At 52.9% G+C, this 26,252-nt stretch overlaps 9 protein-coding genes across 9 annotated transcripts; 5 read left to right on the top strand and 4 right to left on the bottom strand.

Moving 5' to 3' along the window:
- The first annotated feature begins 392 nt into the window (after positions 1–392).
- TRIREDRAFT_119830 (kinesin-like protein) lies at positions 393–4,174 on the top strand. Its single transcript, XM_006961735.1, has 4 exons — positions 393–727; positions 802–841; positions 901–1,020; positions 1,105–4,174. The coding sequence occupies exons 1-4, from the start codon at positions 691–693 to the stop codon at positions 4,028–4,030; spliced, it is 3,123 nt and encodes a 1,040-aa protein (XP_006961797.1). The 5' UTR covers positions 393–690; the 3' UTR covers positions 4,031–4,174.
- An 824-nt stretch (positions 4,175–4,998) lies between these two features.
- Positions 4,999–7,392, top strand: TRIREDRAFT_53067 (fungal specific transcription factor domain-containing protein; the record flags this gene model as incomplete). Its single annotated transcript, XM_006961734.1, has 5 exons — positions 4,999–5,321; positions 5,424–6,533; positions 6,639–6,707; positions 6,801–7,064; positions 7,143–7,392. 5 exons carry the CDS (start codon positions 4,999–5,001, stop codon positions 7,390–7,392), a joined length of 2,016 nt encoding a protein of 671 aa, XP_006961796.1.
- A 1,408-nt stretch (positions 7,393–8,800) lies between these two features.
- Positions 8,801–10,390, top strand: TRIREDRAFT_71394 (glycoside hydrolase family 79; the record flags this gene model as incomplete). Its single annotated transcript, XM_006961733.1, has 3 exons — positions 8,801–8,918; positions 8,984–9,083; positions 9,142–10,390. 3 exons carry the CDS (start codon positions 8,801–8,803, stop codon positions 10,388–10,390), a joined length of 1,467 nt encoding a protein of 488 aa, XP_006961795.1.
- A 678-nt stretch (positions 10,391–11,068) lies between these two features.
- TRIREDRAFT_53964 (oxalate decarboxylase) lies at positions 11,069–12,547 on the bottom strand (the record flags this gene model as incomplete). The annotated part of the gene is made up of 5 exons (XM_006961278.1): positions 11,069–11,383; positions 11,448–11,790; positions 11,837–12,030; positions 12,091–12,326; positions 12,412–12,547. 5 exons carry the CDS (start codon positions 12,545–12,547, stop codon positions 11,069–11,071), a joined length of 1,224 nt encoding a protein of 407 aa, XP_006961340.1.
- A 634-nt stretch (positions 12,548–13,181) lies between these two features.
- Positions 13,182–14,616, bottom strand: TRIREDRAFT_53868 (uncharacterized protein; the record flags this gene model as incomplete). The annotated part of the gene is made up of 3 exons (XM_006961277.1): positions 13,182–13,226; positions 13,320–13,658; positions 13,765–14,616. The coding sequence occupies 3 exons, from the start codon at positions 14,614–14,616 to the stop codon at positions 13,182–13,184; spliced, it is 1,236 nt and encodes a 411-aa protein (XP_006961339.1).
- An 844-nt stretch (positions 14,617–15,460) lies between these two features.
- Positions 15,461–16,605, top strand: TRIREDRAFT_103016 (uncharacterized protein; the record flags this gene model as incomplete). The annotated part of the gene is made up of 4 exons (XM_006961732.1): positions 15,461–15,477; positions 15,767–15,894; positions 16,040–16,236; positions 16,504–16,605. The coding sequence occupies 4 exons, from the start codon at positions 15,461–15,463 to the stop codon at positions 16,603–16,605; spliced, it is 444 nt and encodes a 147-aa protein (XP_006961794.1).
- Positions 16,606–16,973: 368 nt separating this feature from the next.
- On the top strand, positions 16,974–18,065 carry TRIREDRAFT_103015 (uncharacterized protein; the record flags this gene model as incomplete). The annotated part of the gene is made up of 1 exon (XM_006961731.1): positions 16,974–18,065. One exon carries the CDS (start codon positions 16,974–16,976, stop codon positions 18,063–18,065), a length of 1,092 nt encoding a protein of 363 aa, XP_006961793.1.
- A 392-nt stretch (positions 18,066–18,457) lies between these two features.
- On the bottom strand, positions 18,458–21,233 carry TRIREDRAFT_74198 (glycoside hydrolase family 92; the record flags this gene model as incomplete). Its single annotated transcript, XM_006961276.1, has 7 exons — positions 18,458–19,506; positions 19,565–19,873; positions 19,927–20,722; positions 20,780–20,820; positions 20,890–20,961; positions 21,019–21,048; positions 21,107–21,233. 7 exons carry the CDS (start codon positions 21,231–21,233, stop codon positions 18,458–18,460), a joined length of 2,424 nt encoding a protein of 807 aa, XP_006961338.1.
- A 2,565-nt stretch (positions 21,234–23,798) lies between these two features.
- lxr1 (L-xylulose reductase) lies at positions 23,799–24,865 on the bottom strand. Its single transcript, XM_006961275.1, has 2 exons — positions 24,433–24,865; positions 23,799–24,335 (listed from the first exon to the last, which is right to left on the bottom strand). Exons 1-2 carry the CDS (start codon positions 24,750–24,752, stop codon positions 23,855–23,857), a joined length of 801 nt encoding a protein of 266 aa, XP_006961337.1. The 5' UTR covers positions 24,753–24,865; the 3' UTR covers positions 23,799–23,854.
- Positions 24,866–26,252: the final 1,387 nt, after the last annotated feature.

Raw genomic sequence — 26,252 nt, 5'->3', positions numbered from 1 at the left:
TCTTTCTGGCCTCTCGTTCTTGTCACAAATCATCAGACCGCCTTTCTCGTGAGCACTGAACTTCTGGTGGCTTGACTCGAGATCCCAGTAAAATCACAGGGTAATGGCTCACACTGCTCACAGAAAAAGCTGGTGTGTCTCCAGCTGTAATGCTCTCTAGGTATGGAGCTCCCCGCAGCACTAGGCGTTGTCGGGGGCAACACGGCCATTTGCCCTCCTGACATGGGTCAACAAATAAACCCGATTGATTGGCACGTCACTCTGGACAGCTTCGACTCGAGTGAACGGGATATCAACTGGGCTGGTTCGCTGTCTCCAATCTGCATTTGCCATTGTGTTTGACTACTCGACATTTCCTACGGATTGCTATCCGCTGCGACTTTTGATTTGATCCCGGGGCGTCTGGTTCTGCCTGATTTTCTTCCTCCATTTCCGATTTTATTCTTTTCTTAGCCAGGAGCTGTCGATATTATCAGCTCTACTCAAACCCCTCCCTCACCCCCCCTGGTCCTCGATTATCTGGATCGCTCAAGAGCCGAAATTGGACCAGGCGCCCGATCGTGCGCACCGACGACAATTTCGAGATCGGGAATCGAACCATATCGAAGCATTCGCACGATACAAGACGAATAGCAGCAACCAACGCTGGGTGGGCAGACCAAAGAGGCCAGTCGAGGGAAGCGGTGAACCATGGACGACCCGGGACAGTCGTCCATCACAGTGGCCGGTATGTGGATGAGGCTCCACGGCAGGAGAGAGAAAAGACGACGGGCAAATCGGAGTTTGCTGACAATGTCTCAGTCCGAGTACGGCCGTTCACCATCCGAGAAGCGGCTCAACTGTACGATCTGCTCCCCCGATTGCGCTTCGAATGGACCTGATGCTAATCCGACCACGCAGACAGCGAAACGACGATGGCACAATATTCCTCGGCGACGGCTCCTTTGCTTCAGTACCGACGCCGAAGCTTCACCAGCGAGGCATCCGAAACGTCATCAAGGTGATTGATGACCGCTGCCTGTATGCATCATATCCTCATCCCGGTTCATCCTTGTGATGGGCAGATCTGGCAGCATCGACTGACTCCTTTTGCTTGTGCTACAGGATATTCGATCCCCCAGAAGACAGCCCCGTCCAGAAATTCTCACGAACCGTCGTTCCCGCCTCGAAAAAAGTAAAAGATCAAGTGTTTGCCTTTGATCGAGTCTTCGACGACAACACAACGCAGGCCGAGATATACGAGGGCACCACTCGCGGCTTGCTCGACAGCGTCCTGGACGGATACAATGCGACAGTCTTTGCCTACGGCGCCACAGGCTGCGGCAAGACGCATACCATTACCGGCACGGCGCAGCAGCCCGGCATCATCTTCCTGACCATGCAGGAGCTGTTCGAGAAGATTGAGGAGCGCAGCCAAGAGAAGCACACGGAGCTGACGCTGAGCTACCTGGAGATCTACAACGAGACAATCCGCGACCTGCTGGTGCCGGGCGGCAGCAAGGCCGGCCTTGCCCTTCGCGAGGACAGCAACCAGGCAGTCGCCGTACCTGGCTTGACCAGCCACCGCCCCAGAGACGTCCAGGAGGTCATGGACATGATTGTGCGCGGCAACGAGTACCGGACCGTATCGCCAACCGAGGCAAACGCGACGTCTTCACGATCCCACGCCGTGCTGCAGATCAACATCTCGCAAAAGGACAGAAACGCCGACGTCAACGAGCCTCACACGATGGCGACCCTCAGCATCATCGATCTTGCAGGCTCAGAACGAGCCTCCGTCACCAAAAATCGAGGAGAGCGCCTCACGGAGGGTGCCAACATCAACAAATCCCTCCTGGCCCTCGGAGGCTGCATCAACGCGCTCTGCGACCCGCGAGGAAAGACGCATGTCCCTTACCGCAACAGCAAGCTGACGCGTCTGCTCAAGTTTTCGCTCGGTGGCAACTGCAAGACTGTCATGATTGTCTGCGTCTCGCCGTCGAGCGCTCACTACGACGAAACCCAGAACACGCTGCGATATGCCAACAGGGCCAAGAACATCCAGACAAAGGTCACTCGCAACGTCTTCAATGTCAACCGCCACGTCAAGGACTTTTTGATCAAAATCGATGAACAAATGGCCCTCATTAACGAACTGAGAGCACAGCAGAGGGAGTCGGAAAAGGTCAGCTTCGCCAAGTATCGGAAGCAGTACGAAAAACGAGACGCCATCGCACGAGGAGCCTTGCAAAGACTTCGGGCTGCGTATGACAACGCCGAGGGAGAGCGCCAGGAGCGCATCACCACCATGCGGAAATTGAAGCATTTTGAGCGGCGCATCAGCCTTCTCTCCGCGTGGATTGCAGCCTTTGACACCGTTGCCAACCAGAGGGGGGACGAAGAAGAAATGCCCCAGAGTCTGGCGGCTATTCGGCAAACTGCCCAGGGGATTCTGATAGAGCTGGAGAATAGCAGGCATCACGTCCACCATAAGCTGGAAAAGTCGGCCTGGGAGCGCCACCTGGACATGGCCTTGGCCCATGGGGTCCGACAGCTTGAGGTCGCCGAAGGTAACGACACGGGCGAGATTGCAAGCCTGACACGCGAGGCCGAGCTTCTCAAGTCCAACTTCAACCGCGAGGCCTATCGAGAGGTTTTGGAACAGGAGAAGGCGGGTGACGCTGCTATGATGCAGATGCTTCTCACCGCCCAGTTTGAAATGATTTCCTCCCTCAACGCAGTCATGTTGATGGACGAGGACAGCGCAATTGCACATGCAAAGGAGGTCATTGCTCGCCTGCTCCAGACTGGCCTTACGGCCGCATCCCAAGTGGTCAAGCCCGATGGCTCTCTACCGGCCGTTCCCGACATTCCTGCACCGACGCCAAGACGGACACTTAGAAAGAGGAAATCTCTATCAGCTTACAGGCCTGTCGTGCCTCCGGCTACCGTGGCTGTACAGAACGAGCATGTGTACGCGAGCCCCATGAAGTCATTGCCGAAACGGCGTAAGGCACTCGGCATGCCGAAGAAGGGAGTCAGCTTCACTCCCGTCAAACGAACAACCAAGAGTAGAGGAGTCAGATGGAGGGACGACGAGACGGAAGAAGGAACGCTGGAAGATTTTGAGAAGACGCCGCAGCAGCTGTTCAGCTCTCCCCAGGCGGAGCAGCCGTCGCCGGTGGCTAAGAGCAAGATTCCGTCTCCGCCCCAGTTTAACAGCGTGGCCAAGGGCGATGTTGCGAACAACGACGACTCACTTGAGCTGTCAGACGCGCCGAGCTTATCCATCGCTAAGCCCGGCGGTAGGTTCCAGGCCGGCTTCCTGTCCAGGGGTTCACGATTGTCATCGGGGAGTAGTGGGCTGCCGGTGTCTTCGTCGCCTCCTGCTCTGAGTATGCACCTGCGCTCTTCGAGCTCCCCCGACGTGACCAGAACGCCGCCCTTGCGATCACTACAGGGGCCCAAGACCGACAACATGTCGCCGCTGGCCTATAGCAAAGTCCCGCGGCCCAGTCCTCCGTACCATCAGCTGCAGGCGGTCATGGACGAGAACAACCCCCCGAATGCCTCTGGATCCGACTCCGAATCTAGCACAATCGACATGCATAAGCTCCGCAACGCCATTGCCTCCAAGAAGCCCCGGAGAATGAGTCTCGTGGGTCAGAGCTCGGTCCCGGTAGCCAGGCGGGTAGCTTCGATCGCCCCTCCCGCTGTCGAGAGGCCAGCGTCCCGGTCGAACATGCCCGTCCTGGCCAGCGCCACCAACGGCATTTCTCGCCTCCGCAGGGGGAGTCTGGAGCGTCGGAAGAGCCCGCCGCTGTTGTGCTCGCCTCCGGAGCTCAGGTCAGACGACCTCACTGCTGGACAGGCGAGGCGGATGAACATGGGCGCGCCCATGCGGCTAGACAATCACGGTGCGGCCCAACGCGATGGGGTCGGCCCAGAAGGACCTCGTCGCGTCACCATCAGTGTCGGAACAGCTGGTGCCGCCGCGGGCGTCTCTGCACACCGGAGGTTGGATAGCCGAGGAGGCTTGCCAATTAGGTGAAGGCTTGGCCCCCTGACACTGCTGTGTTCCCCTTTCTTCGTCTGCTTATATTGGTTGCGTGTTTTGTACTATAGCGTCCTCAGGTTTGCTTCAACGGTTGCTTTTCCTACATATAGAGGTTTATACGCATCGAGCAATGTTTTGCTTTGTTTTCTCGGCTGTTTGGCCCTGAGATGCAGCTTGCGAGCAAAGGTGTCCAGGAGGACAATGGATCCACTGCATTGGCATACTGGCGTGTTTGATTTGTGTATGACTTGCTGTATGAAATACATGTTCGTGTAGGACAGGTCAGTATGATCTGATCCGCCTTCACTCCCTCTCCTGCTGCATTGGTGGGGGTGTGGTCAAGGGTTGTCTCGCGCTTGTGGTTGTTTTCGAGGTCTTGCTACTTGTGAGGTGATTCTCAGATCTACCGCTTAGCTGCAGGTCTGTCTACCTAGTAAGCATTAATGGAGGTGAACTCGTTGACAATGGATGGCTTTGAGGAAACAAGGAACCGCTACCTGATTCAATGGGCTAGATTGTATCACTCTGACTGCCAGGGGCCGCCAGGGAACTGGTAGATCTCCGCAGAAGAGATATACCAGCCAGCATCCATCAGCTCTACCTTTCATCATACTCATCAATCTTCACAAAGGCATCCATGATGGTTAATCATCAGAGTAAGCGGCTCAACCAAAGCATAGGTAGGTATCCCACACTGTATGACGCGGCATGACTCTGAGCCTCGGCACAGTGCTTCCGCCTTTTCCCACCTCTAACCGCTCGCCCTTACACATTCACCTCTCAAATCTGACATCCGCACTTCCGCCCTGCCGCTCCTTTTACACCTTTACAGCCAGCAAGATAATACTATCCAGAATTTGTTGATTCGTTGGCCGCACATCCGCAGAGTCGCATTGACTGCAGAAACCAACTGCCATACCAGACTTACGGTGCCATTCGACCATTCCGGCTTTTCCTTTCTAATGGACGTTGGCCACCATGGCTCTGCAGACTTGGACCCTCTGCCGCCCGTTCGGTACATCCGCAGCCGCATCACCAATGCGTGTGACGGGTGCAAGGCGCGTAAGGTCAAGTGCGACGGAAGGCTGCCGTGCGGGTTCTGCACTGCGAGACAGAGGGCGCAGATGTGCCATTATTCGCCTCAGAGGAGACGGAGACTCTCTCAGAGACACCCACAGCCCCAAGGGCTCTCACAATCTCAGTCGCAGTCGCAGTCGCATGAGAAGCTTCTGAGATCGCCGCCTCTCTCCAGCCGGGAATCGCGAGACCGCTCGGTGAGGTCGCCGTCGCCGACGCAGACGCCGGGCTCGAGGGGCATGTCTTCCTCAGTGGCCGTTTCGTCCACGTCTGCTTCAGCTGCCGCCTCAGCTGCGGCCTTGTCTCCGAGGATGGGAAGTGAAAGGCGCGAATCAGCGGCGACCCAGCCTCGCGATGCTTCAGTGGCCGAGGACGAGACCGAGGTGCCCCGAGAGGCCCGTCTGCTGTGCGACGCCCACGGCAAACTGACCTTCATCGGCGACTGTGCGCCTTTATCCTTCTTTCAGTCGGTACGGAGGCTCGTCACCAACCGGGTCGGACAGAATGCGTTTGCGCCGCACACCAGCAGGTTCTCGGTCCTGGAGAATGCGCCGGCGCGGCAGTCGAAGCGGTCACTGAGAGGCGCAGACATGCCCGAAGTCCGGCCTGTCCATGTTGCGGCTGCGGTGTCGGCGTATTTGGCGACGACGGCGGGCTTGGTGGACTTGTTCGACAGTGAGAGGCTCTTGGACGATCTGATGCTGTGGGCGAATCTGGCGCATAAGCCGGGTAACGTGACGACAATCATCCACTTTCTTGTCCTCGCTATTGGATTACAGGTGGAAGACGAAATGCTGTCTCAGCAGTATTTCGAGTATGCTCGAGACTTGGCATATACGAATCTGAGCGACAATCTCGGCGTGGAAACGGTACAGGCCTTTATCCTGGTTACCATCTACATGCTGTGCTCATGCCAGATCAATGGAGCCTTTCTTTTCTTCGGCATTGCTGCGAGAGCGGCCTACTCAATTGGCCTGCATCGGACCGAGGTGAATGCTCGCTTTGGACACGAGATTCACCAGCAGAGAGACCGGCTATGGAAGAGCCTGCGGGTGCTGGATCTCTTCCTTAGCAGCTCTATGGGACGGCCTCCCTCCACCTCGGACCTCGACTGCACCGTTCCTTACCGCACGATAGGCAGTGATGGTAATGAGGTGCTCAACCTTCTCAACGCATCTGTTCAGATCTTGCTCATACTGGAGTGCATCATCATGGAGATATACTCGCGGAAAAAGGTCTCCATGCGGCTGACCGAAGGCATATCCCTCAAGCTGCGCGACTGGTCCGCAAGATGGCTTGGCCAGCTCAAGGACGTCATCGCACAGCCTGCCCTTCGCAACGAGGCCCAGGTCACGGGGGCTTGCCAGGTCCTGTCGTCGTATTACTATGCCGTGATGCTCGTCTCACGGCCGTTTCTGATGTACGAGGTGTGTCAGCGGCTGGGAGGTGGCTCAGCACCATCGAATAGGCCGGCGCTTGCTTCGGGACGGTCAAAGTTGGCGGATGCGTGTATTGATGCTGCGAGTTTGATGGTTGATCCGATATTGGACCTGGTTGAACGAGGCGTACTGAAAGGCAAGGCTCCTCTGCTCGTGTAAGTAAAGTAGCTCATATTGCCCACTGTCTCCTCTTCCGCTTCCCTTGTGATGAACGACGAAGAGAGAGAGTGTGAACTAATAAGCATTAGATCCTGGCTGTTTGCTGCTTCACTCGTTCTCGGTGTTGGTCTTTTGGGCGGGTTCGGCCGTATCCTGGAAAAGTATACGCAGTTGTCTATACAAACCATGGAGCATTTCGCCCAAAACGATGCTCACGCCAAACAATACTCCCTGATCGCCCAGTCACTACTCACGACAGCTCTGGAACATCTCGAGCGACAGGATCTCCAGGAACGGATGAGACGCACCGAAAGCTCTAGTCAGCTCTTCGGCCTGGGCGCTCCCGATGCAAGGTCACCATTGAATAAGTCTCCGGCGCCGCTGAGAGACGTCGATTTGCGAGTGAGCACGCCAGATGCGACCATGGCCAGGTACCGCGGCTCGCTGGATCGACCATCGTTCTTACAGCACCAGGGCTTGTCACCCGGGGGGCCATCTCCGCGGTTGGCTGAAATGGATTCCGTCTTCCTGGGACTGTCGGAACCGATGCTGCATACGCCTGATACGAATGCTTACTGGGATGGAATCGTAGGAAATAATGATAATGATCCAAATTCGGCGTTGAACTTGTTTCCGTTGTTGGAGGCCGGAGGTGGGATTGATTTGGCGCATTGGCTTTGATGACATCTTCTTGGTATTTGCGGTATTCATGGAAAAGGACCCCTTGTTTAGAGAGTCGGGTACCTGTATGGTATGTATACGGCGTCATGGTGTTTATGGTGGGCTGGGCTGGCTTCTCTAGAGTGGAATCACGCAAGTGCGAGGTAGGCGCTGACTTGCCCCTTAAGCTTCTGGGCTTTCAACCTCTGGGGGGACTGCAGCACGAAGAAATCCAACATGTATTGATGGGATGAAGCTTGCGGTTCAATAGTCATAGTTGAGGCGTTGTAACGTCAGGGCGGAATCGCGGTCTGATACCAGCAACTCGGAACCCAAATCCCCACCTCAATCCGCAATCAAACGGTATCAACCAAAGGTCCAGATGCGTACGCAGTAGAGTCTTGCCTGAGAACTCATCGAACGGCCTAGAATTGTTCTTGAAGAGATCTCCAGGCTTGGGGCTGCAACAGACGCGATACCATTGGCTACTCTATCAATCTGGCAATTCCTCGCTGGATACACGGGCCAGCAGCCAAAGTCGGCCCGGAACGCAAGTCGACATCACCCGAGCTAGTGAAGCATCTTTAGCTCCTCCGGTTTGCCCACATGTCATGCGGGGAACTAGAGACTCGTGATACTACTTCAATTCGCGGTTGTATAGAGCAACGAGATGTATAAGGGGGAGAAGGCTGTCAAGGCTGTGTAGCGGAGCCGAATATCCGGCTGTCGATCCGTCATTGCCTCGTCTTACAAGCCTTAGAAATCCTCCGAGCTGTAAGGCATAATCCTATCTTGACTAGGGAACCAAGTCGAGTCAGACTACAGATGTAGTTCACAGCAGCAGAAACCCCAGCAACAGCAGGAATACGAATAGAAAAAGCAAAGCAGCGCGACGCTTCGTTCTAAGATGGTCAGGAAAACTGGCTTGTGCTTCTCTGCTGATGCCAATCGCCGGCAGATTCTATCCAAAACAAGCCAAGCGACATCAGCACTACGGGCATTACACCTCTCCAGATTGTGGGGGAAGACTAAGAAAAGAACAAGGGTAGGACCGATAATCCTTGTCAGAACTGGACCAGCTTGCCTCCCCTGTCTACCTTCTGAATCAGGCAAAATGCGACTTCTCGACGGCGGTCGAAGGGCGAGGAATTGTTCCTATAGATGGATTAACTGATCTTGAGGGTCCGGGGAAACGTTTGCTTGTCATGGAAATGGGGGCCTGCATAAGTTTAGGGACTTGTCAGGAGGTGAGCGTTCCTGGATTGGGTAGCATCGGATGACGACATGGAGAAGCTGGTGCTTGTTGAAAAAGGAGTATACATAAGGGCTGGGACGAAGCAGTTTCGTGTTTCCTGGGTCTCTAGGCGTAGCAATTGTTCATTGGGTTCGTTTGCTTTCATTAATAGGTGAAAAGAAGAGGACAGTTACAATGGCAAAGTACTTGGTTCCTGCGTCTCTGCTGCTGTCGCAGTCAATGGCGGCCGCGACTCTGTTTGACTCGTATGTGAGCTTGTCATTCGAGCTCATTGGCTTTCCTACGTTTGCCGGTAAGCATAATACAGCTTTTCGAAACATTCAGGGTGCCTGGATATGGACTAACAGCTGTGCGAAGGAACGAAGAGCCAACCAAACGCCTTTTCGCACAACTTGATGCAAAACTTGGCCGACCTCCAGGGCAGCGGTATCGTGACGCGAATCGGTGGAAACTCTGGGTAAGCTGTTATGTAGATTGTATCAGAAAGCTTACTTGGGCTAACGCTCATCAAACAGTGATCGTGCCATCTACGACGCGACCCTGACTACTTCCACAGCCAGCTCATGCCCCAACGCCGATCCCGGTGCCTGGCAGTGCATTGGCAAGACGTTCTTCGAGTCCTACGGCGCGTTTCCCGCAGGAACTCGCTACTCTCACCAGTTCAATCTCGGCGCCTATAACTCCTCGGGATGGAACACTCTCCAGACGACGGTGCCTCTGGCCTGCAAGGCGCTTGCAGGCCAGCTCGAATTCTGGGAGGTCGGAAACGAGCCCGATCTCTTCACCGGAAGCCGACGTCCCAGCTCATACAGTGCTTCTCAGTACGCGGATGAGTGGCTGAACACAACGCAACACTTCGAGAGCTACCTCCGCGCGGCCTGTCCCGAGCTGTCGGGCAGCGTCAAGTACATTGCTCCCTCGTTGAGCTCGCCTGGTGCTCGGCTGCACATTGCCGACATCTTCCCCGACGAGGGCAACGCCACGGAGAAGATCACGCAGGTCTCTGTGCACAATTACATGAACGGCGCGACTGTTCCGGGCGTCACTCTGCAGAACACGCTCATGAGCCACACCGCCGTCGTCAACTCGATCAACAACCACGTCAACTACGCCAAGACGTCTACCATCGATGCCGACTACATCATTGGCGAGCACAACAGTTTGTACGGCGGTGGTGCTTCAGGTCTGTCTGATGTCTTTGGGGCTGCTCTCTGGGCTATGGAGTTTTCCCTCTATGCTGCCTCCACCGGCGTCATCAAGCGCATTCACTTCCACCAGTCTGTGGGTTCTCCTTACGCCGCCTGGGTCCCGTCAGGAACTCTTGCGACCAACGCCCCGTACTACGGAAAGCTGGCGGCCAGCACCTTCTTGGCCCACTCAAACACCATCGAGGTGAAGACAATTGCTCTGAACAAGGATGCTGACAAGGACTCTGGATACGGCGCCTACATCAACGGTGACCTGCGTCGCGTTGCTGTTCTGAACCTTAGGCAGTACAACGCTGGCTCAGGCACTCGTGGATCCCAGACTTACACTGTCAAGGTCGCGCCCAACTCTTCGTGGAAGTCTCAGCGTCTTACTGCAGCTGGTGCTACGGACAAGACGGGCGTTACGTACAACGGCTTCTCGTATGACGCTGATTCCAATGGTTTGGCGAAGCGCGTGAGCGGAAAGGAGTCGGACAAGGTGATCAAGGCTGACGGCAGCGGAAACCTTACCTTCTCTGTTCAGAACTCTGAAGCGATTGTTCTGCTGAAGGTTTAGAAGCATAGTATTTTCCAAGCACTAGGAGCATTGTAAATAAATCGAAATTCATGATATTCAGAATGTGATTATGCAGGAACGAAAGAGTGATAGCAGCGATATTATTTGCTCCCTGACCAAAGATTGCTAAACCGCGGCAAGATCGCGCGGAGGCCCATGTCGAGTGAAAGGAGCTATCTGATCTCCCTAGATCCTTACCCATACTGTAGCCGCCGAGTTAGACAGGTATGACCATATAGTCGTTGACGCCAAGTCCCAGCAGTAATCACGGCTGCAAACGATACTGAACAAGTGGCCGTTGTAGAAGGGGGGCATTTGCAAGACACGATATGCCTGTGCTTTCCCCGTTTCCGTTGACGCTGGATATTTGTTATGGGAAAACCAGAGCCGCTGCCGCATTTGCATCCGCCGGACGCCCTAGCTATCAAACTGCACGGCAAAAGAAAACCGAATCATCATGCCGCCCTTGCTTCTTGGATGAGAAGCACTGGGCTAATCACAGCGAGGACATTCAGTTTTCTATCTCGGATTCAAGAGCGATCATCCTACCGAACGGCTGCGTACTATTGCAGAGAATTGTACATGTCGTGAGATACTAATGCAGCGAGCTGGCTACGTGATGGTGCACAGAATTCCACGGCCTTGACATCTTCAAAACCTACTCTGCCTACGTGTGGCCTACTCAATCAGCACCTGCTTCTCCTTCTTCAACTTCTCCACAAACTCCAGCGGCACCTTGAGCGTCTGCGCAACAATATCTGGTGGCGTCAGGGCTAGCCACTGCGTCAAGGGAATGTCTACGACGCGATCCGACTTGTAGATCTCCACCCAGACGAGGTCCTCCGTCTCGGACGTGTTCTCGATATAGTGACCCGAGTTGTCGGGAAAGACGGCTGTGTCGCCGGCTCGGAAATTGAAAGTTCGGGCGGCGGCGCTGCCGATAAAGACACTTGCTTGGGCGGTGCCTTTGTGGAAGTAGAGCCACTCTTCGGCCTGTACTTATGCATTAGTTCTCTCTGTATCGTAAAGCAATGCGGTGTTGTAGACAGAGACTCACGTTTGGATGCCAGTGTAGCTCCCTCAGGCCACCAGGCTTCAGCGTCACAAACGTTGCCGCAATCGTCTTGCTCACCGGGAAATTGGTTGAGTCTATCTTGTGTACCTGGCCACCAGTTCCGCCAATCTTCTCGGGTGGATGCTGCAGCGTGCGGTAAACAAAGGAACTGGTTTCCGTAAGAGCTGGGATATATCCAGTGACGTTATGCGTGCTGACGGTGCCGTTGATAATGTACGGATCGGATGCAGGCAGAGAGTCGAAGACAGATTCATCAACGCCAAAGTTCTTTGCGAGGACTGAGCGGGGAGTGTGAGCGATCCAGTCGTCGACGTTGAAAGTGGTACTTGATCCGTCAGTCTGTGTTCAACGAGAAAAAGCTGGTTCCTTACCCGATCTTGTCAAAGTCGCCGTCGTCGAAGATTAGGAGAAACTCGTTTTCCTCATCAAGCCCCTGCACTGTATGTGCAACTCCCTTGGGGAAATACCAAACGTCGCCGTAACCTAGCTCGGCGACTTCGTAGTTGCCCTTCTCATCAACGGCCGACATGATGATACGGCCGGCATAGACAATGCCCCATTCAGCCTATACAGCACATTAGACTAGCCATGAAGCAAACAAGAAGAGTAAATGATCTATGCTCACCACTCGATGCCAGTGCAGCTCACGGATTGCCCCTTTCTTTAGATGCATCTGGGCACCGGCAACGTCGTGGCTGGCGGGCAAGTCAGTGATGACTTGCTCGCGTACCCAGCCGCCCTTCAAGATGCGCGTCCTCGAGTCTGAGAAGCTCCATTTGAGGTTGGGAACTACCCCGTTATCGGTCGATTGCTGGCCAAGGTTGTTTGGGTTCTGCAGATCGAGCTCATGGTTCGTGCCACCTTGCGTTCCTTGTCAGGACGTTCATTCTAGACATCTCTCGCCTTTTATGCTGTTCTGAAGAAGACTGAACGAGTCTACGCGTACCTGAAAAGGGACCTCCTTTGCCATCCGGACTGATGGGTTGCCCGTCAGAGAACCCTCCGTCTCGCTGCTGGATGCCAGGTGCGGCGGCTGCGCCGATGAGACGCAGCGCACATGTTGCTAACAACGAGACCTTCATTGCTATGGTAGGCGATGAGGGCTGCATGAACTGGCAAGTTGTCAAGTGCAGGTACGGCGAGGGATTATGTACAAAGAACGCTGAGCCGTCTTTTCAGCTTCACCGGCAAACAAGCATAACAACAACCTTGTGAGAACACGTCCAATCAGCAATGCAACGATACGCCTCTAGGGATACCAATGGCGCGATAACCAGCGTACAGAAACCTCCAAGGCGTCGTCTTCACGGTCTCGAACATTAACGCTAAAATGGCGGCATGCTTCTATGCTGAGGTTGGTTACACAGATCTCCAGGACCAGTGCTGAAATGGTGGCTGGCAATGAGTTGACTTGGAATACTACTATGTAAAAAAAGCATGTCTCAGAGTATGGTGGTGTACTAGTTGTGTAGCATCGGGAGCTGGATTTAGACAATGGTGCATGAGAAGGTTGCAGATTACATGACGCCATTATATTGAATCGTGACCGTGTTCTATCAATGTGGAAGTCTATTACGGTGTAAATAGGAGGACTCAAATTAATACACATCCTGGGTATACATAGATGACATAGATGAAGTGAAGTCAAGATAATACAGGCTCCAGAAGAAATTATGCCTTAACTTTGACAAAGTATGCTGCCTCTGTGATTTGACTCTATGCCTTGGTTGGCAGTGACTGTATTTGCTTCTGGTACCAAGCCTGAAAGTCGCGTTAGCAAGATCATTCTTAACACCAGAAGCATGACATAGGTACTGGGTATGGTTTGCTTCTCAAGGAACGACATGTACTTACACTTTCTGCTCCTCCAGCTACTACCTTGATACCGAGCAGCTTTGGAAGCAACAGATCCGGCGCCTTTCGCGTGAAGGCTCTCGCATCTTCGTCCTTGACCTCTGCATTGAAGATCAAGTTCTTTGGCAAAGAAGGGTTCAGCGCGGCAGGACGAGCAATGCCGATGATGTCGCAAGCGTCCTCTTGGAGCGCGTTCTCCATGCCTCTGCGCGACCTGAAGCCACCTGTAACCATGAGGGGAACGTGCCTGAATCGGTCACGGATGGTCGTTGCAAAGTCGAGGAAAAAGGCTTCGCGTGCGACGGTACTTGCGGATGCGGGAGTGGTAGTCTGCATCATCTAGAGGTGATCCTGAGTTAGCTTGTGCTACCTTGCGGTGGATCATGTGCAAATCCGAGCGCGGGAGCTCGGAGAACGGAACAGCTGTAAGAGGATGAGCACTTACTTGAGGGTCTTCGTACGATCCACCGCTAATCTCGAGAAAATCAACGCCCGCTGCTGCGATATCCTCGAGCTGTTCGATACAGGCAGCAAGCTGCTCCTTGTTCTTATAATCGGCGCTGTTTATCTTGATGCCAACACAGAAGCTCTTTGGCACGGCGTCTCTCACAGCCTTGATGGTATCGACGACAATCTTCGCTCGCTTCTTGGCCGTTCCGCCGTAGTCATCTTGTCGTTGGTTTGACGAAGGGCTCAGGAACTGAGACAGCAGGTAGCCGTGCGCTGCATGGAGCTCGACGCCAGCAAAGCCTGCTTCTGCAGCTAGCCTGGCGGTTTCTGCAAACTGAGAGACGACGCGTCGGATATCCTCCACTGTCATTTCTTTCGGCGTCCCAAAGACCAAGGCAGAAGCAAGCTTGGCCAAGATACCGTCGCCCAGGTGCAGCGGGATCGGACTGGGAGCAATCGACTTCTCGAAGAAGCCCCGGGCGCCAACTTTAGCTGGGCTTTGTCGTCCGGGATGGTTGATCTGCATGATAGCGGGAGTGCCATCCTTGGAAACTGCTTGTGCCCATTTCTTCCACGCGGCAAGTATCCTGTCCCTGTCGATGTTCTCATTGAGGCTCATGTCGCGAGGGCTCCCCAAGTATCGGACGTCGACTTCGACGTTGCCTGTGAGAATCGCGCCCCATCCGCCCTCAGCCCACATTTCGTACAACTTCAAGATGTTCTCGCCAGGGAGATAATCGTCATCCGCACAGTTCTCTGCCATGGCGGCTTTGACCATCCGATTGGGGAGCCTAAGGCCGCATGGGAGTGTGATTGGCTCCTGGAGTTTGAGTTGAGCGATTGTCATAGTGGCCGACTTTTGTTGGTTATGACTGATAGAGGTTGCTGTTGGAATATCCTTTGTTCATGAAATACTTTGCGCATATCACGGAGAAGTCGTTCAAGGCTGATACTTGTTGTCTTTATAGAGCAAACAAACGCCATCTGATTTTTTCTTCAGTCTTCTATCTCAGGCGATCCCTCCTCTCCACGAACGCAGCCTCGGCATAACTCACTAGGCCGAAACAATTTGCTCCGTGTCAATGGAGCGGAGATGGTCGGCGGAGTTTGGTTCCATATTGGAACGAAATTTAGTGCTCGGGACGGAAGCACTATAGAAGCTCGAATCATGGAGTAAACTACTATCAAACATGTATTTGAACCACATTCCGTGAAATTGTCAAGGCAGTATGATCATTTCAGTGAAAGGAGTCGAAGTCATCGATGGCACCACTTTATCCAGGCTAATCAACACCCCCAAGGTCTTTTTAGACCTCGGTCCGCTGGGGGGTGGATGTTGTTCTTAGTCTCTGGCACACGGTGTTGAGAAAGTTCCAGACTGTTTCTGGAAACTCCCGCCACTTTTATTGGTCGTTTTGCGGAGCTGGAAATTCGACGCGATCAGGACCGAACCAGCCCTTGTAAGAGCGAGTAAACTATGTCGGCTAGCGGACGTGGAGATGCGGCGTTCGGTACAGGAAGGATTGCGGCTCCGTTCACGATCCAGATCGATTGCATGCACCATTTGTAAGATTGGCATTCCTTAGTGCAAGCGTTTGTAAGACGGATAAATGAAGAGCCCACAGGAGTCAGAACCCAGATAATAACTCTCCGGCCCGTTCCTTCGGCCACCCCTATCGGCACCGGGCAAAATGTCTATGGCCACTGGGTAAGCGCGCTAAAAATTTAAGGTTGCGATAGCGCTGCGCTACAGAGAGGTATATAAGCTATAGAGCAGATGCCATACAAATTGATGTACCTTTTACAGCGCTGTAATATAGTTACAGCAGCTGCTGTAGCGCTGGATTAAGGGCGATTGCAGCTGTTGCAGAGCGCTGGATTGAAAGCGATTGCAGCTGTTGCAGAGCGCTGGATTGAAAGCGATTGCAGCTATTGCAGAGCGCTGGATTAAAAGCGATTGCAGCTATTGCAGAGCGCTGGATTAAAAGCGATTGCAGCTGCAGCGCTGGATTGAAAGCGATTGCAGCTGCAGAGCGCTGTAATTACAGCAGCTATAGCAAGAGAGCGGATGAAGTACCTACGTACCTCAAGCCTAGCGCAGCGCCGTTGCGAGCTAAGGGCTCTAGTATGCTCCACCCGGTGGCCATAGATGATTTGCCCGGTGCCGATAGGGGTGGCCCGTTCCTTCTAAACATTATCCAGAACGGTGATGGCGCAAGTTGGGTCCTTACATCTGCCCTTGTTAGCTTCTTTCCGATTCTTCTGCCTAGGTATTCCTGAGAGGCTCTTAGGATATTCTGGAGTATGGTTCATCGTCAAGGCTTCACTCAAGGTTGCCAGTTACATGCACGCTGACACTGATGGAAAATTGCTCTACGAGAGACTGAGTGACGGACTCGTACCGGAATTTTCTAGTTGGAGAACCTGCATCTCGTCACCATTTTCAGGCGCCTGCAGATTAACTCGTGTAAGTCCCCAAATATGGAAGAACAGGAAGGGTTCATGCATCTAGTCTATAACTTGTTCACATCGGTCCAGTTGAGGCAGGCGACCATACGCCTCCCTTTCACGGATAGATTGTGGGACGACGAGTAACTGTTGCGCTTACCCCTGTCATTCATCCGTCTTGGTCAAAAGGTCAAAAGCGTGGAGTTGTAAGATTGTTGTCATCCTGTTCGACACAGAACTCGTCGTCGCGGACGGAGATGATGGGGACGAAATACTACATGTCTAGTCTGCCATCGAATGGGTTCTTCTATCACTTCCCATTGAGAAGTTCTGGGTTATAAAGTCACAGAACACCCCAAGCCGAAAGATTTTGAGGATGCATGTATAAAAAGTCATTTGAGTTTCCGGTATGCATGCACCTCAACGGGCCGGTCCCTAAGGTAACACACGATGCTCCAGAACTGAGCTCAAGATAGCCTGTCCTTCTGTTTGATCCTGACGGGAAGCAATCGCAAAAGTCTGCTGATTAGTTGTTAGCGTAGCCACTCGCAAGCTGGGCTGTGGGGGTTTAGGTTGGATTTCTAAGCTGCAAAAAATGGTGCAATCCGTGGATTCAACTCGGACTCCGGAATTAAGGAGTAGTATATAATAGAATGCCAGGAAGCGAGGCTTTCGTCTTGGCCAGATCTTCCATTATCTCCAAATCCTTCTCACGTCTTGTTGGTCGAAAACGCAAAAATACAAGTCAAAATCAATATGTCGAAGCTCTTCACCCCTATCAAGGTGGGCCGCATCGAGCTCGCCCACCGCATAGCCATGGCCCCTATGACCCGATTCAGGGCCGACGATAACCATGTGCCGTTGCCCACCGTCAAGGAGTACTATGCCCAGAGAACAGCCGTTCCTGGCTCCCTGGCCATTACAGAAGCCACCTTCATCTCCCAGAAGGCCGGTGGCTACGCCAACGTCCCCGGAATCTACAACCAAGAACAAATAGACGCCTGGAAAGCCGTCACTAATGCCGTCCATGAGCAGGGCTCATTCATCTATCTCCAGCTGTGGGCGCTGGGACGGACTGCCAACGCAAAGGTTCTCAAGGAAGAGAGCAATTCGGATCTAGTTTCCGCCAGCGATATTCCCCAAAAGGAAGACGGCGATAAGCCACGGCCTCTCACGGAGAACGAGATCCTCGAGTACATCCAAGACTACGTACAGGCAGCTAAGAACGCCATTGCTGCCGGCTTCGACGGTGTGGAGATCCACTCTGCCAACGGCTACCTGCTCGAGCAATTCATCCAGGAGCTCTCCAACAGGCGGACAGATGCATGGGGCGGAAGCATCGAGAAGCGCGCCCGTTTCACCCTCGAGGTAACGAAGGCTGTCGTTGCAGCCATCGGAGCAGACCGCACCGCGATCCGCTTCAGTCCATTTGGAGAAGCCCTGGGTGGCGGTGTCATTGATTACGATGTGATCCCCCAGTATGTGTATCTCGCAGAGCAGCTGAAGCCCCTCAACCTGGCATACGTCCACTACGTCGAGTCACGCGAAGAGGGCAAAGACCTGCTTCCCATCATCAAAGCCTACAGCAACGCCAGCCCCGTCATTGTCGCCGGAGGCTACGAGCCCGAGACCAGCAAGAAGGCCGTTGACGAAAGGTACAAGGACTACGATGTCATCATTGGCATCGGCCGCCCTTACACATCCAACCCGGATCTGCCCTTCCGCTACAAGCAGGGCATCGCTCTGACACCGTTCCAGCGTGAAACCTTCTTCACGCCCAAGCTGGATAAGGGCTTCCATGATTTCCCGTTCAGCGAGCAGTTCACGCTACTAAAGGCGAAGGCTTAGGCAAGAGGGGCTGCATTTGTTAGATAGTTGTTAAAGCGATGCGTCGTTAAATAGCGATATAACCAGAGCTGTGATGTACACACGCTATATCCCGATCACTTGTTAAAGCATACATGCATGACCCTACCAGCTGAGAACTTTCGCTCAAGGCCTCTCAGGTTGGCTCTGATGACGACAACTTAACACCCAGGGCTGGTGACCGATCGTTATGTATTGCATTGGCACCCCTAGGCGCTGTGAATTACAACAGACACAGGAACGATGTGGCAACCAGGTTTGTCACTGACGGCGGAAAGAATGCAGATACAACTAACAAGCGTAACATGTGCAAGCTAAGGTATGCAGCATAACTCATTCCTTTTACGAAACAGACTCCTTCTTCCCACATCAAATCATTTCCAGAAGTCCTTTGACGCGCTCGGCGGGAAGTCCTTTTCGGAGGTTCCAAACTTAGTGTTCTCCTTAGGTCCAAGAGTCAATTCCAGCACACCACCGTCAGCGAAGAAGCTATGCGTCACCCAGCCCTTGGTGTACGGCTTGCCATTCAATTTGGCACTCTGGATGTAGATGTTCTTGTAGCCAGCATCAAAGTTGATGTTTCGAATGATGGCCGTCTTTCCCGTCCGTGGATCGGTAAGTTTGACTTCGGGGAAGAACGGCGGGATAATGATATAGACGTCTTGTCCACTCATGGGGTATAGGCCCAGCATGGTCAGTGCCGTGAAGCTGCCCATGGCGCCCGAGTCATCGTTGCCTGGGAGTCCACTTGCTGTGTCATTGAAGGCGCTCGGAATATACTTGTGCGCGTACTCGGCGGAAATTCCAGGTCTTCCAGCATAGTGGAAGATGAACAGAAGGAGATAGGCTTGCTCGTCGCCTATGTAAAACAAGCCAGGCGTGTCGTGCATGTATCTGAGCCGGCGAACGAACTCGTCAGGGCCTCCAAGCGTGGTGATGAGAGTTGCCTGATCGTGGGGCACGTAAAAGGTGTAGAGCCACGAGCCAGCTTCGTAGGTCTCATGGCCACCGGGATTGAGGTAGCAGCCCTCGAAGTTGTACAAATCAGTGCAGATAGCGGGATCTTGGAATCCAAATGTGCCATTGAGATACCGAGGCTGCAAGAAGCCTGTGAATCCACTGTCGGTAAACTGGCTGGGGTCCTGGGTTCCGGTCAAGTTCAGCATGGACTTGGAGTGCGGATCAAACATGTTCTTCCAGTTGCCCGAGCGCTTCAAATACTTCTCAGCATCCGCGTGCTTTCCAAGGTCACGGGCCATCTCGGCAATGCAAAAGTCGTTGTACGAATACTCGATGGTTCTGGAGATGGATCGAGTGAAGAGGCCGTAGCCATTGGGATCCCAGTCGTCTGTTGGGATGTAACCCAGCTTTTTCCAGCTTTGCAAGCCTCCACGGCCTTCGACCGTCCAGATCTGGCCCTCTTCTACACAAAGTGTGAGAAAGTGATGATGGCAAGATGAAGAATCGAGAATAACACTTACCTTCAGCATCAGAGACAACTGCCTTGTAGCCCGTATCCCAGTCGATACCGTCTTTCAAGCCCTTGAGATACGAGTCCGCCAACAGATTGTCGGCGTTGCTGCCGCCTTGAGTAAAGCCCTTACAAAGTGACATGCGGCAGTCTGGTAGCTTGCCCTCATGTCGGTAGATGTCAATGAGACTGCGGACCATCAAAGCCTGAGCATGAGGATCAACCAGTGTGAGTAGGGGATGCGTGCTTCGGAAGCTGTCCCAGATGCAGTAATAGGAGTCAAAGTAGGGTTCGTTGCTCTTCCATAGGGGGTTTTCGCCTATAGTTGATGAGTAATTGTCCTGAAACCTTTGCACAAGCCTATTTTCTTACCGGTATAATCCTGAGGTGAAAGCAGAGTGCGATAGATGCCACTCCAAAATGTTCGCTGAAGCGAGTCGCTCACACCGGTATTATCGACCTTAATGACACTGAGTTTCTTGCGCCAAGCATCTTCCGCGTCAGATCTGACGGCTTCAAAGTCAAAATTGGGAATTTCCTTCTCGGCATTGTGGCAGGCTTGAGCAGTGCTGATGAATGAGAGCCCAACGCGAGCCAAAATCTGGTTATTGGTTGGCGGATGAAACTGAGCCCAGGCACCAGCTGGCAAAACTGGGCTTTGTCCATCATCGTAGGCACGGAAGCTCTTGTGGTCGCTGCCGGCTCGGTTGTTGACAAAGATGCCCGTGTTGCGGAGCTTGGCACCCTTGAAATCTGTGCAGAAATAGGCGTTGTAAGTACCAATGCCGAATGAGGGCCTAAAGGTGCCGTTGCCCGAGATGCGGCCAGTGTGGGCATCAACCGAGATGACTGCAGCACTTCGGGAGCCAGAAAGGTCGGCCAAGTCTGCCAGGATGAGAGGGCTATACGGTGTCTTTCCGTCCGCTGGGAGCTTGGTCGGGGTGCCGTCAGTTGGGAACGAGAATCTGTAGAGGGCCGTATGGTTGGTGACAGTCATCTCAGCCTTGACGGAGGTGTTGAGCTGCAGGGCGAAATAGCCTGGCTTTGCCACAACTGTGCTGTTGATCTTTTCCGAGGCTCGCAAGGACGAAGGGAAGTAGCAATTATTGATGTCGTCGTTGAGACAGCCAGTCTGGGCAAAGAGAGGAAAGTTGCCCAGGGACGCACCCTGTTGACACAGATATTAGGCTTTCATCATTGATCGAGTGAGCTGTATTCGACTTACACCACCCGTGCCGCTGTCGTGCATGTGAGAAAATCCGGTGACTGCAGAATTTGGTCAATGCTGAGCAAGATTCGGGTCGTATAGTCGTCAGAAGTTATGGCATCACGTACTCAACCCATCGTTGGAGGCATATCCTCCCTGAATTTCCTTGTTGCCATCTGCAACACTCTTGGCCATGCCATCTCGTAGTGATGTCAGGCTGGATTCCTTGCACTCTTCGTCAAGGGTTTAATACTCACATGGAAGACTTGCGCCGGGAAAGACGTGGCCTATAGTGAGATTCCATTAGCTAGATTGCCGTAAAGCTCCATCAGGGGCTTTTCTTACCTCCGTTTGCAGTTCCAATCAACGGATCAACGTAGTCCAGGACATCAAATTGCGAGTGCTTCTCCTCCGCTGCTTGGCTCAATCCAAGCAATAGTGGCCAATAGGCCACCACTTGTTGGAAGTGCATGCCGCAATCGCTGTGCTGATGTGCCTGAAACCCTCTATGAGAACTCTTTGTTTATTATTGCACCAAATAAAAGACAAGAACCTTACAAGACAGGAAGCTGCGACTGAAGGATTTTAGGAGAACGAAGCAGGCTGCCCTCGTATCACCCCGGAAAGACTTCACGTGAAAGAGGCTCGCCCTGTGAGTAGCATCAAAGTGAATCATGCTTGCGGAGCTCGTGGTTTAAGTAGGATCGTGAGACCCCCCTCCTGTAGGGGGTATCTCGACCGTCATTTGCACCCGGTTGGACAAATTCAAGACATTGCATCTCGCAGAGCATCATTCCGCCTCCGATGGAAAATCCATCTTGCCAATCCCCCGCATTATGATGGTCTCACCAAGCTTGGAGATGGCGGGGGAAGCTCCGGGTAATACGACTTCGCCAGTGATCATTTCTTGAAGTGGAAACGCTGGCTGCAGGCTCAAGACGCCATGTTACCTCGAGCAGAAGGCGCTCAGGGTTGTTGGTCCCTGATGATGCCGTCGTCACCGGGGTTGGATCGATTGAAGCTGCCACAAATATCCGTCGGTAGACCATCTTCAAGAATCCACATTGTTCTTTGACGAAAAGATGTCTGACTGAATACCTACTAAGTAGGTACCTTAGGTAGTATCTGTAAGGGCACCTAGATACGTACATACAGTAAAGGATGAGGTTGGAGGAGATGTTGGTTACCAGAATAAAGGCAGCTGACATGGGAGTAGTCATCAGGTCTGTGATATCATCACCCAATCCGTTCTTCTGTCATTGGCCAATGCTTAGGCTCCAACCCCTGTCCGAGAAATGCTACAGTGACTGTGAGTAGGTAGATGTTTGCGTGTTTATGTAGGAACTTGGCGATGGTTACATGGAAACAAATTCCCCTCACTTGTGGACTGCGACGCTTGAGTTCGGACAGTAGGTATGCCTATACTACCTGTGTGCACGAAGTCGTAGTCGCTCTCCGATCGCCACTTTCCATGGCCGCACGATGAGGGAAACGAGGCAACTCCCAGAGAGTAGAGGCAAGCCTCGAGGCCGCATGCACATGGCCCTGAGGCAGTAAAAAAAAAATAGGATGATGTTTGGCAAGGGGGGACTCATTTGTTGAGGATACCTAGGTACCTACGAGGCCGGGGGTGGTTTTGGGACAGTCTTGCAGCCACTATTTTTGTCCCTCAGAGTGGCATTAGAGCAGGGCCTCTTCCGTAACACTTTCCGTTCGTTATTCTGCATATTGTGTAATAATTTTAAGCCTGGAATGGTGGGAAAAGGGCTTATGTAATAATTTCTAGTAGCAACAGCCTGGTAGCTGTAACATGTTTCCTAGAGAAACAGCATAAAATGGTATTACGCAGGAGCCATAGTCTAATGCCACTCTGCTGGACAAAAATAGTGGCTGTAAGACTGTCCCAAAACTACCCCCGGCCTCGTAGGTAGGTACGCAGCTGCCTGTACTGCATGATTAGGTACCGCATGTACCTCCGAGCAATGAGATACTCCGCAGGCAGGTAAGACTGCAAGTCCGAGAGTCGCGCATCGAGCCGTCGGGCTTGGGGAGAGGAGACACGCAGGTCGGAACCTCATTCGAGAAGGAGAACGGAGCTCGAAAGTAACAACCACGGAAAAAGGTAGGACAAACCATGGGGAAGAGCTTCTGCAGAAGCCGGACAGCTAGTTTCCCCAATATGAGACGTTGTATGCATAATTCCAACCGACGTGGTAGCTTCTCTGTATGCTTGATCGGCAACATCCGGCGTCCTTTACTTAGCCCTCAATGATGTCTTGGTCTATTATGTTATAGAACGTTTATGTCTCTAATGGCAATGTCTTTGACTCCCGTCGAGCGCCCTTGCAGCCAGGGTTTTGAACAACTGTCAAAGGCCAAGGCAGCAGTTGTGCAAACTATGTACCGAGGACCCGATGCCCAAGACTTCCGTCGAGTCCAGATAATAACCTGCTCCTGTCGGGTACTTCTGTCGGCGGGCCATGCTGGGGGTTGGGATCCATCGGTTCGGGAATGACGGGCGAGATCGCGGGGATGAAGTGATGGTAAATTGCGGAGAGACGGGGGGGCTGAAGGGTCACGAGAATAGTACCTAGGTTAGGTACGGAGTTTTCGGGTTTCTAGGCCCCTAGAGCTAGGATGTCGATGGTCTCATGCTGTCAAGGTACGAGGTACTAGTATCACTTACCACCCGTTCTGCTTTTGTCTCGGTTTGCTCTGGACCTTGTCAATCGTGTCTACTTGCCCGATTCTAGTGTCAATTCGTTTCTGAGGGTCCAAATGCCAGCTGCAATCTGCTGGCGGTAGTTGAATGGCGGCTAAATGCAAGACCCCGGCATCGGTTTCATCATCTGTTGCTTTCAGGGTGCTGTGCATGTAGCTCTGACAGTTCAGCACTGACTCTCAGATGGCGCATCTCGCCTTGAGAGCACGGCTTCGAGGGTGACAACACCACGAAAGCAGGGCTCTAGTTTCACTGCTGGTGGAGCTCATTACCTTTTCCCATCGCAACTAAGGCCATGACAGAGAAAGTCTCTTGCTTAATCACAAATCTTGTTCGTCACATTGATTATAGTCTAACAATACATTATTTCTTTATCGTGTAGTGTAACCTCCGTCAATCACAATATCGGCTCCCGTCGTGTACGAGCTAGCGTCGCTGACCAGATATACATACGCGCCCTTGAGCTCCTTGGCATCGCCGTTTCGTCCCATGGGGATCATGCTCCTCCACAGCTCTTGCGTCTTCTCGTCGATGAAGTCGGACAGGCCGGTATCGATATAACCGGGCGAAATGCTGTTGACGCGGGCAAAATCACGCCACTCGTTGGCCAGAGACCGCGCCAGATGGATGCAACCGGCCTTGGCGACGTTGTATGAGGTCTGTTCCTGGGGATAGTTTGCGACGTGGCCGGACATTGAAGCTGTGATGACAAGGGAGCCGTGGCCCTGCTTCTTGAAGTGCGCGCCAACAGCCTTTGCGCAGTATGCGGTGCCGCTCAGGTCGACCTGGATGACATGGTCCCAATCGCTGGCGCTGCCGTCAACAACTCCGCTATTAGCTGTGGCTCCGGCGCTGGTGATGAGATGTTAGCACTCAATCGCTACCACTAGCAGAAACTGTGTTCCTAGGCGAACACATCAGAGGGAGGACAAGACAGAAGGGAGCATACTTGGCAATAAAGGCATCGATCTTGCCAAAGTCAGACACGACCTGGTTCACAAAGCGCTCAACATCGTTGTAGTCGCTCTGGTTGACCTTGTACACCTTGACTTTGACGCCGTATTCCTTGGTCAATTCCTCGGCGTTCTTCTCCGCGCCCTCCTTGCGAGACGAGTAGGTGATGGCGAGGTCAGCGCCCATCTCGGCGCAGCCACGGGCAGCTTCGATTCCCATGCCTCGAGGGCCGGAAGCGCCGGTGACGACGACGACCTTGCCCTTCAAGCTGAAGAGATCAAGGAGTCTGTTGGCGGTGGGGACAGGCTGAGGCATGATGGGCGATGCAAAGGATGGGGAGTATTTCGTGATGAATCTTGATTGACAGCGACTGGTGAGACGGGAGATGGCGGACGAGGCGGCTGACGAGATATTCTTGTTGAAGATGACCGGACGGGATTCGAGGAGGAGGGGAAGGGATTTAAAGGAGGGACGAAGAATTGACATTGAGCCTCTGCTTGATGTAAACCCCTCTCCTTGACGCAACTTCGGCAAGGCACGCGATGGCATTCGCTCGAAGACGAGCGTGGCGTTACTCCTTGTGGGTACGTGTCCCCTTGTCCCTCATCCACAGAATCCGAATGCAGGACAATGACTGGAGGAGAGTCATGTAAGTGTGGCTTCACGGGCAAATCATCAGATGCCCGGATAGCCAGGCTGTGGGTGGCAGATGCCATGATGTCATGGTTCGTGTCCTGGTGGTTGCAAGTGCTACCTCTGGCGAGGTTGATCAAGCAACCAGTACCATTCAACCTCTTTCGGAGTTTCGTGATTGGTCTCGATGCGGCCGATTGAGTGCTTATCCCTGGCATCCCAGCCTGATATAATTCCTTGGTATCTGAAACAAATCTTTCATTTGCTTTTGCTTCTGCAACAATCTACAGTCTTCAATGCACGAGGAGCCCTTCGTCCCATGTCAAATATCTGAGCATGTCACCTCCAGGCAAACAACGTCATAGTTCCCCGATCGTGCTCCATTTTCCCCACCTGTCGGTTCCGTGTTCCCACATTTGCCGGGCTTGGCTCTCCAGCTGTATGTTGCTCGGGCGGAACTGCCGAAGCTCGGGACTGCTGACCAGTATGTGAATAAGCATTGCAGAGAAAATGTCTGTGAGAACAATTATGTTGCTGTTGTATAATATCTGTCATGGGTCACAAGACGGATAATCGTCTCTTATTAATGTAGGTTCTTCGGAGTGGCCGGAAGCATCTGTTGTATACCTTCTTTGGAGTAGGTAGGTAGGTAGGTAGGTAGGTAGGTAGGTAGAAATAGCCTCGGGCTAGCATAGGTATAGTGGAATGGGTCGCGCAAATGTGGCACAAACGTGCAATAATTGGGCAACAAAGAAACTAGGGGTCGTTACTAATGCAGAGAGAGTTTCTATGAAAGCAATCAGGTTTCTGGACAAGGCTTTACAGTGATCAATTACCCATACTTACAAGGCTTGTACCAACTACGTTCCAAGACCCTTTGGTTGAGGGCCAAGCACCGCCTTATCAGATCCAGGAGCTTATCAACTCGTTTCATTGATGAAATAGGAATATGCAGTACAGTAGAGATACGAGTCATGCTGTGGTGATGGGGGAAAGGATGCTATACATGATATGTGAGGCATCTGTATCAATGGTGGTTGACGGGTTGGATGCCACGGCTGTAGCCTTACCATGGTCAAACCATCAGATGTGGTTCGTGAATTGCCGAGAGATTTTGCTTAATCAAAGAAGCTCCGTGACGGAGCGAACAGCATCAAGAGTCCTGACAACGAGTTCGATAAG

This window comes from Trichoderma reesei (genome assembly GCF_000167675.1).
Source record: "Trichoderma reesei QM6a unplaced genomic scaffold TRIREscaffold_1, whole genome shotgun sequence".
Taxonomy (NCBI): Eukaryota; Fungi; Ascomycota; class Sordariomycetes; order Hypocreales; family Hypocreaceae; genus Trichoderma; species Trichoderma reesei.
The sequence above is the reverse complement of the archived record's forward strand: the minus strand, read 5'-3'. Positions and strand labels throughout refer to the sequence as shown.

What these genes read in the sequence shown, in the direction of transcription:
- TRIREDRAFT_119830 (XM_006961735.1), top strand. Translation starts at nt 691, where the DNA reads ATGGACGACCCGGGACAGTCGTCCATCACAGTGGCCG. An exon ending in GTCGTCCATCACAGTGGCCG is followed by an intron (nt 728 to 801) that starts GTATGTGGATGA and finishes ACAATGTCTCAG; the next exon opens with TCCGAGTACGGCCGTTCACC. An exon ending in ATCCGAGAAGCGGCTCAACT is followed by an intron (nt 842 to 900) that starts GTACGATCTGCT and finishes CCGACCACGCAG; the next exon opens with ACAGCGAAACGACGATGGCA.
- lxr1 (XM_006961275.1), bottom strand. Translation starts at nt 24,752, where the DNA reads ATGCCTCAGCCTGTCCCCACCGCCAACAGACTCCTTGATCTCTTCAGC. An exon ending in ATCGATGCCTTTATTGCCAA is followed by an intron (nt 24,336 to 24,432) that starts GTATGCTCCCTT and finishes TCTCATCACCAG; the next exon opens with CGCCGGAGCCACAGCTAATA.